This window comes from Gavia stellata, chromosome 2 (genome assembly GCF_030936135.1).
Source record: "Gavia stellata isolate bGavSte3 chromosome 2, bGavSte3.hap2, whole genome shotgun sequence".
Taxonomy (NCBI): Eukaryota; Metazoa; Chordata; class Aves; order Gaviiformes; family Gaviidae; genus Gavia; species Gavia stellata.
Genome location: NC_082595.1, coordinates 88,966,686 through 88,980,283, shown reverse-complemented (window position 1 = coordinate 88,980,283; position 13,598 = coordinate 88,966,686). Strand labels below are relative to the sequence as shown.

The 13,598-nt window shown below is 35.1% G+C and overlaps 1 protein-coding gene across 1 annotated transcript in view; it reads right to left on the bottom strand.

Annotated features, from left to right (window-relative positions):
* The window catches only part of CSMD1 (CUB and Sushi multiple domains 1), a 1,256,706-nt gene that overhangs the window by 12,389 nt on the left and 1,230,719 nt on the right, over window positions 1–13,598 (bottom strand). The window contains exons 61-65 of the mRNA XM_059835885.1: window positions 12,974–13,147; window positions 10,466–10,539; window positions 6,278–6,389; window positions 4,998–5,177; window positions 3,239–3,283 (exon numbers count right to left, since the gene is read on the bottom strand). Coding sequence (XP_059691868.1) covers window positions 3,239–3,283; window positions 4,998–5,177; window positions 6,278–6,389; window positions 10,466–10,539; window positions 12,974–13,147 — 585 coding nt within the window. The remainder of the gene's footprint in view (window positions 1–3,238; window positions 3,284–4,997; window positions 5,178–6,277; window positions 6,390–10,465; window positions 10,540–12,973; window positions 13,148–13,598) is intronic.

Here is a 13,598-nt window from a genome sequence, read left to right as displayed (position 1 = left end):
CTAAGCTTTTTCTAGCATTAAAATTTGAGAAGTAAAGCTTTAAGAATCAGAATAAAACTTCATAAAAAGAACAGTTTAACAAATCACATGATATCTTGACAAAATGGCACCCCAGCAACTATTAAAATTCACCCTTACTATCCATGCCCATTATAAATGATACTTGCTAAATAACTAAAGACTGATATCAGAAATGTTTCACACTCTTCTAACTAAACTCTTAAAATAAATTATTGGATTTTTTGCATTTTATCAAACTCTGAGCAAATGTAAAGTCTGTATTGAAGGAAAATTATCAGTGTAGGTGTCCTGTGTACCCATTTTGAATAAATTCCATGGACATTTCCTAATTGCTGATTGAAAAATGAATCAAAAAGAAACCCAGGTCAATAATACCATATATTTCCAACAAAACATACTGACAGGCAGTACATCTGAAAATCTGATGACTGATTAGCTGTTGACTGAGTCTTACTCATATTATTACACTTCATAGTATGCATTTCATAAAGAGGAAGGATAATAATTTCTTCAGGGCCTTTTGCTTTCGTATTGTGCAAAAGCCACAGGCAAATGTTCAAGCTCAGTGTGGTATGATTTGAAAACATCATAGTATGTTGTCTGTACCACCACTGGATTCCAGGTGAGTGGAGACCCACTATATGGCTTTGAATGCAACAGCTTCAAAGAATCTTAAGCACTCCCTTTCCAAAGCAAAACTCAGTGCAGGACTTCGGCTTTACACAAGGTAACCTCAACTTAATACTAAAAATCTGAAGCATTAAATTTCAACTGGTATCTCACAGTCCTTAGAATTCATATATTTTCTGCAACTATATGAATTCTGTAAAGGGTCTTTCTTTCAGATTCTTTTTCCTGCATATTACTCATTGCTTTGCTACAAAAGTGACAAACAGTAAATTTGAAAACTGCATTTTAAAAATATGATAAAATTATTTTTATTTGTCTTTGCTTTTAATTAAAATTGTGTGTCTGAAGTTATTCTCATGAAGGTGAACATCTAGTATTACTAGTATGAATCTGGCAGGTACTATGTAAGACTTTTATAACAGAGCAGAGATCATACTTCTTTTGTCACATTCAACATCTTCAGTATCTAGTTTCTCTAACCACTCTAACTGTCAATAATAGCTGTTAATCTTTGCAGAATAGTACCATTGACTCAGTATTTATAGAATTTGCATTTGCTGCAGATGGACAGAATCGGTAGGGAAAGAAAATAGCAAAAGATATTTCTGCTTCCCCAGTCATGTTTTTGTAAAAGGTTAAAATGCAAGTGCTGCAGTCCCATGGGTGCAGCTGAAGAATCAGAGTGGCTTTGACCCAATTCTGCCAAGCCCTTGCAATGTCCCTGCCTTTCTCACCCAATGTGGGCAAATTCAGAATGAGAAAAATGAACTGGGTATTATTATACTAATACTGCACCAACTGCAGGTTCTCCTCAGAATGTGACAAATGGGGAAATCCATGGCTACTCATTAAAACAGCTTCTGAACTATTTCTGCAAAGACTATACAAAGCAGTGAGAACCACGGGAACCAAATAGAGTATTGTTGTTCTTAAACTTCATACGGGTATTGTGAGAATTCTGTAGTTGCAACTTATACTCGATTACAATTTACAGTACTGTAAAAATGATAGTTACCATTGCTTATGAAAACATTAACTCTGGCAAAAAAATATCAGTTTAATAAACAATAATAAACATAATTTGTGTTCAGGTATCCAAAGGTGGGAAATCAGAACATGAATCTATTCTGTTACAAAAACTCTAGTTTAGCAATATTAGCTTCATCCCATTTAAAATACAGATAGCAGCAAATGGAATTTTACCAAAAGCCAAGATAACAAGGTAAAGAAAATGCTACAAAATACATAGTGTTCTATACTAAAGAGAATTCACAATTTTAAAAGACATAACAATAGTGCAGACTTGGTTTTTAAAAACATCTTAAAAGTTTTCCTTGTTAAATACTGCAATTTGTTACACAGTTTCAGTTCTCTGCTTACCATTATTGGCATTTTCAATCATAACATTTCATTTTTTTAAAAAATGCCTTTCAAATAGTACTTATCAAAACTCATTATAAGGGACATAATGTCATGTGAATTGATACTGATGCTCTGCATAGCGAATATATTTGGAGACTTGGTCTATATTTTAATTAGGCATTGAAACTTCAAAACCTGTGTGGTAGCAGATTAATGTATACCTTAGGTATTTGCTGAGGTGAATCCTCCAATAAATGAAAACTGTATATTAATTATAATGAATGCGCATTATATCCTGCTTTATTGTGAGTCTGTAGAAGTAATGCATTTGAGAACTCATTTATGGTTTCACCTGACACTCTCACTAATAAACTCACCAGGAAGGTTAATTATTGGCAGAAATACCTTGTTACCCCATCTACTCTACAGAGTCCTTCTGTGAACTGCAGTGAGTGTGAACCATTAATCTTATTTTCTCTGCAGCTTGTTAAAATTCAGAATATAGAGTTGCAAGCTCATTTATTTGGTCAAATAAGTCTGCAAAAATAAAATCAGGCCTTTCATTCTCTGAAAATCACTGAGCCTAAGATCTACATCAAGGATTTCTCAGATCTATTTGTCTATTTTGTTAGTGGCAGGAGAAAAAGGTTAACTGCACACATGTTCATGAGGAGGCATAGAAGAGCAGCAATAATGTTTGCCTGCTGTTGATGGTCCACACAGTTTGAGAAACCCTATCTTAGAGTACCTTGAGAGTTTCAATTAAATGAAGGCCATCAAAATTTCCAAAACTGGGTTTTGGGGTTCTTTTTGTGGTTTCTTATAACACTTGCAATGTAAAGGGCAGAACGTTGACTGAACCCAGTCCCTGCAATTATAGTCTACACTCATTATAAGGCTCTCCCTTATAGCAATCTCTCTGATATAAAACTACTTCAGATTTGGGTTTTGTGTATATACGGTTTATCTTTTGGGCTTGACAAGGTTTTTTTATGCAATTCACAAAATTGGTACTGTGGAAATTAAAAAAATGTTGTTTCATAGAATTTCATAGAAGAGGTTTTACATGTCACCTGTTATTATGAAAAACCTCAACATTTATATTCCTTTGAAATGAGTAATAAATACTTAAGTTAAATATTGGAAATAGTTTTATTACCCATAACCATCTAGGGTGTAAATCAATTTAATTTATTTATATCTAAAACTCTTCTTGTATACAAACCTGGAGTTTTAGTTATTGTTTCATTAACTTCTCTCACTCCTTTACCTACAAGTAAAAAGACAAATTATCATTTTCATGAACATATTTGTGTTTTTTTTAAAAAAATAGAATGTTAAAACAATGCCTGATGGATGCAATCATCTCTTATCCAATAGAGCCATATTTAAAACAGAAATAACTGGTCTTGAATACTTTACATGTTCAAACCTATACACTTACACAAGGCTATCAGAAAATAATTTAGGTGAATAACATTTTTACTGTGGAAAGTTGTCTGGCTAGCCAGGTATTTAATAGATTTAGGCCTAAAATTTTTATATCAATCCCAGTGCTATAAAAGAGAGCCTTATACAGGGGACAAATACTATATCTAATTATGAATAGTAGTGTATTAAATATAGAAAAAATTGTGTTAATAAAGATTTCTACATTTATGACACAAACCAGCAAAAGCCAGATAGCTGGATTAAGATGACGGGATCAGATATCATGGGAAAGGATCACAACTGGTGTCATTTGTTATATTTCTGGTACACTCAGCTGTTATGTCCATTGACACCAGACCAAGTTCTGGCCTCATACAATTAGCCACTTTAAAGAGGCTAATGTCCTGTAGGAAGACTCGGTCTCACATGACTTTTTTTCTTTAGGAGCAGAAATTCACTGTTTAGACTGATCAAGTGCTAAGAAAGCACAAAAAGTGTGGAGCACTCAAGGAGAATTATACCTAAAGACAGTAAGCTAACAAAAAAAAAAAAGAATTTGTGCTTATAGAAACCTTTTCTCTATTTTATCTTTAATTTAAAAAAAAAAAAGAAAAGTAATAAAAAAACATATAAGATCATTTATCTCCAATTATTATTTATATAGTACCCATCAAGAATCACCCTTTAGGGAACTAGAACAAGAAGATAAATTTCTATATGTAGACCATATGTCTTGACAATGCTGAAACAAAAAAGTCTACCCATACATTAATGAAAAAATCAAATATTGTTCAAACATCAAATCTATTTAGCATTCTTTGACATATTAGAATTAAAAATTATGTTGCAAACATCTTTCCCATGGCATCTGACTGTTTTTGCTTTATTCGTATTCTAAATACAGTTTTGTTTTATTTTTCTGAAATGGGAACTTATAGCCGTATTTATTTGTATGTGAAGAGCAAATTTAGCCCTCATAACTGTATACTTAGAGCTACTTTAGCAAAACTATTTGAAATTTACATGGATATAAATAAGAGTGGAATCTGGTGCAAAGACGTATTTAATTTTTTATTTTATTGTTCATTTTTATTTTAGAAGATTTTCTTAGACAAAAAGCATACCTGAATGAATCTAAAAGCCAAGCTATGAAATAACTTTTTTGTTCCAAATAGAAAATCATACATTAAACACTGATTATTTCAATACATTGAAATACTCTTTAGAAGTGTGACTTAAAGATACATACAGTTAAAAGTAATATTTTATATTGTTTAAATTTTGTTCGCTGTCGTTAGAAGTAAACTTATATATGTGTGCCTGTGCATTTACACACACATATCCCCATGTTTTCCACCACGAGCTCTAGATGCTATGATCACTTTGGTTTTTTTACTGTTTCTTTCATAAAGTCATAAAGTAAAAGCTGTTGTGTCATATGCATTTTTAATCAGTAAGTGGAAAAAATTAACCCTACTACATAAAATAAAAATGTCAGAGAAAATGAAATCCAACCAAGTAAGGCCCAACATATCACTTGAGTAATGACTTACTTTTACAAATAGGTGATTTTCCTGTCCATTTCATATCTGGCTTACATGTCCGATGCTCTGATCCACCAGCAAGAAAAAATCCTGGCTGACAGGTATACACCAAAGTATACCCTAAAGTAGGAAGATCTATTGCTTTCACATCTACATGTGCCGGTGTCTCTGGCTGCCTGCAAGCATGAGCTGCAAAGGGTTTTTTCGAGTTAGAAAAAGTGCTGGTAAACAGTTTCCATAGGATTAGAGTACGTAATTTAAAATAAAAGCATGCCAACTTATTCCCTTTCATTATGTAAACTTTGTGTACATTTTAGAAATGTCAAGTAGCTATGACTTGTAAAAGTAACACTCTGAGTGTATAGTTATATTATTGTGGGAAGATGGAAATTATACTATTACATATTTTTAAATAATACACTAAAATTAAATCGTGATATCAAATGGAAGAGAGCTAAAAGGAAAGGAGGCACATGCCATAGTACATGGTGCAATGGTTGGTCCTGTGAATTATTGTACTGTCACAGCTTCAAGCATCGCTTCCACTCAATGTTCTAAACAGTCTTGAAAATTACAGAGTGGTTATTGTGCTAAATAAATTAATTATAAATTTCAATTGAAATAAAGGTTCCATAGGAAGGCTTTGTCATAGTACATTGATTATAACAGATATGGTTGCTCAGCATGATTCTTTCTCTGTGCTCCATGGTGTTCATTTATAATAACTCAAAGATAATTTGAAATAGGGTAAGAATCTAAGGTCATTCTAATGAATTACTTTTATCTTAGATCAGTGTATTTTAATACAATAGTTATTTAATGTCCTTCAACCCATACAGAGCTATAAATATACTAATCATTTGCATCCCATTAATAGCCCAGAAAAGATTAATTTTGCTGAGTTCTGGTTTGATTCACAAAATACTAGCCAACAAAATAGCCCCATGCATACTTCTGTTTTCTATTAATCCAACACACACAAAAACCCTAGATTAATTTAAAGCAGCTAATGCAGTGGGTTAATGAGGACAGACTTTTTTGAGTAAAACTGATAGAATTATTGTGAACTTCATGAAAAAAAAACCTGAAAAAATCTTACTTCAAATTGATATCCCAAATACATCTTTGGTCTTAGAATGGGAAACAAAAAAAACATTTACAAATACTGTTTTAAATAAATTTTACTTCTTTGTAGTACATAATTTATTATGAATTTCCACATGTATCACTTCATAACTCTTTTAAAATTGCACGATATTCTAACTCATTAGATAAGAAACCAGACTTACGAATGCATTCAGACTGTATGCCACTCCAAGTTAAGTTAGCAAGACAAGAACGGGTGGTAGATCCCTGAATATGATAACCTTTTCTGCATCTGAAAAAGACTGTGCTCCCAACCTAAGGATTGAAACAGAATGTTAGGTAAAAGAGGTATCCATCAATCAAGACAGTGATAAACTACTAGAGAGATTTTTTCAAAAATAAAAATGCCCTCTTTTTACAGTTTCTAGAGTTAAACTTTCTTTTTTAATGGGATGAAAAGTTTGACCAATTGATCTTTTGCAACCTTATTTGAAAGCAATAAGTGGAAAAATATTGACAAGTCTGTGCACATGGAAAAGAATGACACTCACACATTTCAGCTTATTAGTTTGTCAGTGTGACAGAAGCAAACTAAATGACTGAGATGTCTCTCTTTCCTGTACATCACTGCACATATTTCAATAGAACCTGACCAGAAAGTCCATTTCAGAGGTTTCTTATTGTGCGACTTGACTAAAAATGTTTTTCAGAGGAAAAAGGAGAAAGAAAAAACTATGAAGAACTGTTCCATCTACAAATAAATTCACTAGAGAAAACTCCAGACCACAATTCCTTACACTGCATTTGTTACTATAAACTACCTAAGTTTTACTTGAGATATTCAACTAGCAGAATGATGTTATGGAAAGCCTTCCCATGGTCAGCTGTGATGCGACCTTTCCCAGAAGAAAAGGTAAAGTAACTGAGAAAACTTTCTTTAGACTTCTGCTAAGAATAGGAAAGCATGAAAACTGGATAGTAATTGCAAGTGATGAAGAATTTTCATAATATATGAGAGAAAGATTGTGTGGAAAGTTCTAGTAAAATGGACTTATTGATGATATTGACAAAAGTAACCAGAATACAATTCCAGGCTAAGACATTTAAGGATGTGGCGCTGACAAGTAAAGCATTGCTTTTGTTTTGGATAGAACATCTTGGCAATAAATATGATCAGATGAAAAAAAACCCAACCCAAAACCAAAAATTAATATTATTTGAAATTATATGACTTATTAATAAAGTAACATATAACATGGACAAATGAAAAATGGGCAGTTATCTTCAGCTATCTTCAGAAGTGCCTACCTGTTAACTATATACTCAGTTACACGAAAACAGATTATCACGTATAAGCAAATGCAACACCAGTTCTTCCTGAAGTGCCTTGGGAAATTCACTGGTATTTTTAAAGGTCAAATTACTGATATGGCTTTGTAGACTTACCTATTTATAACTATTTTTAAACATATTCACCTCTCTATTTTGCCAAGGACACACAGCATCTCTGTAGTAGAGAGCATAACAGTGTAGCTGGTCGTGACTCTGTCACCTTGCCTCCTGTGAAATTGCCAATTCTGGTATCAGTAAGTCATGATGAGCTGCGAACATTTCCTCACTGATCCAAAAGACCAAGCAAAAAAAATAAAGTCTAGGTTCAAGGTAGTTACAGAGTTATGTTTCTTTCTCATTTTATAAGTAAAAGCAATGCACTCTGTATAACACTTGAATGAAAAAACATTGGAGACATTTGTTACAGTAGCAGTGCAGTGAAGCACAAAAGGCACAAAATGAATGGGGCAAGACAGGATGCTGGGGAAAATTCTTCAAAGGTCTGCTGTCTGTCATCACACCTTTCTGTAATGAGGAAAGACTGTTAAAAGTTGGTTTATAGAAGCTTGGCTGCGTCATACAAACAGGAAGCCCTACTAATCACATATGCAAAAATAAATCTACTTCACTAGCAATTGGAGAGAAGTCTACATCTTGTTGTACGAGATAGTGATCTGAGAGTGAAAGCACATTGTATTGGGTTTGCCGTGGCAAGATTTTGGTAGCGGGGGGCTACAGGGGTAGCTTCTGTGAGAAGATGGTAGAAGCTTCCCCATGTCCGATAGAGCCAATACCAGCTGGCTCCAAGACAGACCCTCCACTGGCCAAGGCCAAGCCAATCAGTGACCGTGGTAGCGCTTCTGTGATAACATATTTAAGAAGGGGAAAAAACAACTGTGCAATGGCAGCTGGAAAAGGGAGGAGTGAGAAGATGTGAGAGAAACAACTCTACAGACACCAAGGTCAGTGAAGAAGGAGGGGGAGCAGGTGCTCAAGGTGCCGGAGCAGAGATTCCCCTGCAGCCTGTGGTGAAGACCATGGTGAGGCAGGCTGTGCCCCTGCAGCCCATGGGGGTTCATGGTGGAGCAGATATCCACCTGCAGCCCATGGAGGACCTGATGCCTGAGCAGATGGAAGAGCCCAAAGGATGCTGTGACCCTGTGGGAAGCCCGCACTGGAGCAGGCCCCTGGCAGGACCTGTGGACCTGTGGAGAGAGGAGCCCATGCTGGAGCATTTGCTGGCAGGACTTGTGACCCCGTGGGGGACCCGTGTTGGAGCAGTCTGTTCCTAAAGAACTGCACTCCGTGAAAAGGACACACGCTGGGGCGATTCATGAAGAGCTGTAGCCTGTGGGAAGAACCCACGTTGGAGAAGTTCATGCAGAACTGTCTCCCATGGGAGGGACGCCATACTGGAGCAGGGGAAAAGACTGAGGATTCCTCCTCCTGAGGAGGAAGGAGTGGCAGAGACAACATGTGATGAACTGACTGCAAGCCCCGTTCCTCGTCCCCCTGCACCGCTGGCAGGGAGGAAGTAGAGAATTCAGGAGTAAAGTTAAGCCCAGGAAGAAGGAAGGGGTGGGGGGAAGGTGTTTCTAAGATTTGGTTTTATTTCTCATTATCCCATGCTGATTTGATTGGTAATAAATCAAACTAATTTCCCCAAGTCAAGTCTGTTTTGCCTGGGAGTAATCTCTCCCTGTCCTTGTCTCAACCCATGAGCCTTTCATTATATTTTCTCTCCCACGTCCAGGTCAGGAGGGGGAGTGATAGAGCAGCTTTGGTGGGCACCTGGCATCTAGCCATGGTCAACCCACCACACACATACATACTTGAGAAAGACTAAATACAGAACAGATGAATACCTACTATTGCCTCTAGAGGTGAATGAGAAGAGAAAATTAGCCTTCATGTTCAACAGACGTTAGAACAGTGAATTGACCAGTACAATTCTAGTATTAAAGTTATCTTGTGAGGCAGATAAAAGGGGGAGAGAAAAAAACGCAAAGCCCTGATCCAATTAGGTGCAAAGATTAGAGCTGTTTTTGAAGTGATGATCAGGACAGGTACAGGGTCAAGATGAGGCAACAGCCAGAAAGGCAACTGCACCTGTTACTAGAAAAACAACCACCTTGGGGGTGAGGCCATAAGATGTGGCTAGGGGAGAAATGCCTTGGCATCTGTAAGCCAGGCAGGAGCAGAAAGCGAAGAAAAGAGCTGACATCCACGTCAATGACAGACAGCACAGTTTCAGGAGAGGGAGGGTACCACTAACCAGAGGAACAGGAAGGATTTTTTAAAAAACAGTTCTACTAATTTGATCATAATACCATGTGGCACACTGCCCTAGGTTCAGAAATAAGCAGGAAACCCAAACAGAACATATTTTAGATTCCAATCAGAAATATTTATGCCTGAAGAATCTAGCCACATGAGGTTAATCAATCTATATAATGACTGTGGATTGATCATTGTTGCATCTACTTTTATTTCCTCAGTCACTTTTCTGACTGTCACTTGGTAAACTAATAACCTGTGAGGAATTTGGAAAGTACAGAAAGGACATTCATCACAGAGAACCTGGATCCAACACATAGAATAATTTTATCTTCTCTGACTGAATAAAATGTAACATGAATTGCTAATTTAGTAAAGCCACTTGCTGACTTTTTTGTCAAGGACTACATGGCCTTTGGATCAGACAGGTCTTTGGTTGTTAGGTATTTACTGACTATTCATCAATGTATGAAAGAATTATGATCATAAAGCAAAGTAATTATATCATGTCATATCATATTAGGTAATCAATTTATAAATAGTCCTCCCTACTGAAGTCTCCTAAAGGACTGAACACATGATATATTGCAAGGTTAGAAGTTCTTTCTTTAAGCTGTATGTTAAAAGAAAAAGCTTGGAATGAAGCATGAGCTTTTATTAAAAAGAAGTGTAAATTTTCTAAGGTTTACATCAGACATTTAAGCCTACAGGTAATTCAATATATTCATAATTATTAAATGCATCTTCATTTCAGAAAGCTAATAAATAAAAGAAAGAATTACCTCATAACCTCTGGAACTATTTTGTATTCCAAAATGTGGAGTACCAGGGTCTGTACATGTATTGTGAGCTGGATCTAATGTAAAATGTGAAACACAACAGATATTATTATGGTATAGAAAGAACATTCTAAAATTGTTTACAAACATTAAATCAGTTCATCAATGTCTAGTGACAAAAAAGAATTGAATTTGTAATGGAATGTGTGTATTTCTATATATTACATTTGTATTTCTAATCAAATTTCCAAGAGAGATCACAGCACTTTGTTTCAGTACATTGCCATTATTTAAGAATATTTTTTGCAGGTATGTTTGGTACTGTAGACTTTAGAATTAGGATTGCATTAATTTTTACTAAGTATCCTTTTAAACCTTTTTGAATACATAGTATATCCCACTATTCACAATGCAGGTGGAATATATAGGGAAAACTTGTTCTTCTCTTCTTTCCCAATGAACAGCTTTATGATTAAGTTAGATTTCTAAAAACCCAAAACCCAAAAAGTATCAAACCCCAAACCAACCTGCTTTCTTATAGCAAGTAAAATACTTATTTTTTTGATAGAATTTTCTCTATGTCACCAAGAAAAACAAAGTTTCAAATAGACTGCGACCTCAGTTGTTGCTGGAGAATGAAAAAACAGTCCCCCCCACAAAAAAGGTACATCAACAGAGTATAACTAATTATATGATGATCAGTTTCATGACTGTAATTTAAAGCAGCCTGAAACTATTTTTGATTGAACAATGTCCACTTCACATTCTGATGGTGTATTTGCTTTGGGTTTGTACAGTCACATCCACCACGTAGACAGCACAGGACTTAATCCAATGGATCTTTCTGTACTATGTGATTCCCTCCTGTCAACCAAGTCTGCTTTTGTGCTGACACTGTGTTACAAAGAATGCAACTTGGGACTATATTTCATCTGTAACCATTTTTAGTTTTCTGTAGGGGGGAAACTGAACGTATCACATGCAATAATGTGATTTGTCATTTCACTCTCAGTCAACTTCCATTTTCAATGTTGACCATCAGTAGAGCATAACAATTCAACTGGACTGATATTTACCAAAGGATTCAAAAGTTAGGTGGATGTTGACCTAACATGCAAGAATAAAAATCAAACACATTCCTGACCTTGAGCTGCTTGAACAGCTCAAGAACTTTTTACAAATTATCATCAGCTGGAATGCCATTGCTAATAATAGACACATGAAGCTGAATTGACTTTTAAAGATATGTCTCATCTGAAGAAACAGTGGGGAAAAAAGGAAGACTTCTCAAAGCATTTTAAGGAAATTCTCAATATTCAGAAATAGAAAAGCTTGCCATCATTTGCCATCATATGGTACTTCCAGGCATAGTTCTAGGTATTGTTCACTGATATTAATTTTCAAATTGCTTAACAATGGTATCTGTAAATATTTCAGATGGTCTAATATTTTCCTTTTATGATAACATAAAAACTGTGGTGTAAAGGAAAAGCTTATCTCTATTTACCATGTACTTCTATATTATGCTATATAAAATATAAATAGAAATATCATTATGACATTTTAAAATTTGATTCTTCACAATAGCCCTGAGATTTAGCTTTTGTAAACCTTCTTGCCTCTGTTACAAAACATAGATGTAAGATGGATTGCTCAGTTCATAAAAACTATGGACAGAAGGAGTTTTGAATTCATATAAAAAATTGTATTGTTAATGTCTTAATTTACAAATACAATCTGCTTTAAATAATCATTCTTGCCACCTTTTCCCAGAGTGCCCACCCCAGCTCTTCCACATAGCCAATATCTCAGCCACAGCAAAATATATAAATGGGCTACAGCCTATACCTGAATGTGTTTGTTTAGAAATATCAAAGAGGATTTTTCTATTATAACACCAAAATGATTTTCTCTAGCAAGTCACTCCAGGTTGGATCAAATGCTGATGTCAGTGGGAGTTACAGGTGTCCAGCATTTCTCTCAGTTAGTCTGATTATGTAACATGCTAAAAGCCTATCAATTGCACATCAGTCAATAAGAAACTGATAATACTTGGCAGTTTATCAGAATTTCAAAAGATCAGACCCAGCACGCTTCATACTTTTGAGCTGTACAAGCCACTTTCCCAAAGTCCAAAAAGCTTTTTGATTTGGAAGTGATTCTGACAAATGCTTTTAAGTCTCCAGTGACAGAATCTGGTCTTTAATCTGCCAAAGTCTTCTACATATCTAAAGGATTCTAAAAATAGATGGAACAAATTTATGCGCTTGTACTTATTGACATTCTGCATTTCCAACAGACAAGCAATCATGTAAATTTACAAATTACTTCATATGTGATTGTGTTTATCCTAAAATTTTTATACTCAAAATATAACCTTATTTATCTAGTTCTTTTTATATTACACAGATGTTTTCTATATTTGGAAAGCTAATTGCTAGATTTATGATACTGTAATAGTTTATCAAGAATATTCTCAGTAGAAACAGCATAAGTACTGGTAGTTATTACCAATGCATGTTGGCTGAATTCCACTCCAAGTACCATCCGCTTGACAGAATCTTCTTGTAGAGCCTATCAGAATAAAAGGGGGTCTGCACTGAAAGCTAACTTCAGATCTGTAAGTGAAACTTTTTCCATTGAGGCGTCCTTCTGCTGGAGTACCGGGATCACCACAAAACACAGCTAATACATAAAAAAGGAAAGGAAAAAAAAGTTATTAAAAACTGCACATGCTTCAACTGAAGTATTCTACATTGTTTTATGTGCAAGTCAGGCATACGGAATATGAGTGCAAATGCTATGTTCATTTATCTGTGTAGGATTGTAGCTCAGATAAATTCTTGACAGCAATTTAAAATGAATTGTCACTGTTACAGTTATTATAAGCATAAAACTTAACCTGGAAAAATAAACCTTTTAATTGAGACACTTAAATGCTGATTAGATTTGGATGACAAAGTAATCTCAAAGTAGACAATGCTATATTGTAATGCTTCAAAAGGTATCCAGTTTTCACATCAGTCACCCTCAGATGAGTAGGCTGGAAATTTTTGCCCTAATTAAGTAAAAGGAAAAAGTCCTGACAAGATTTCAAGCACAGAAAGAGATGAGTTGACAGATTCAGAAGAAGCTA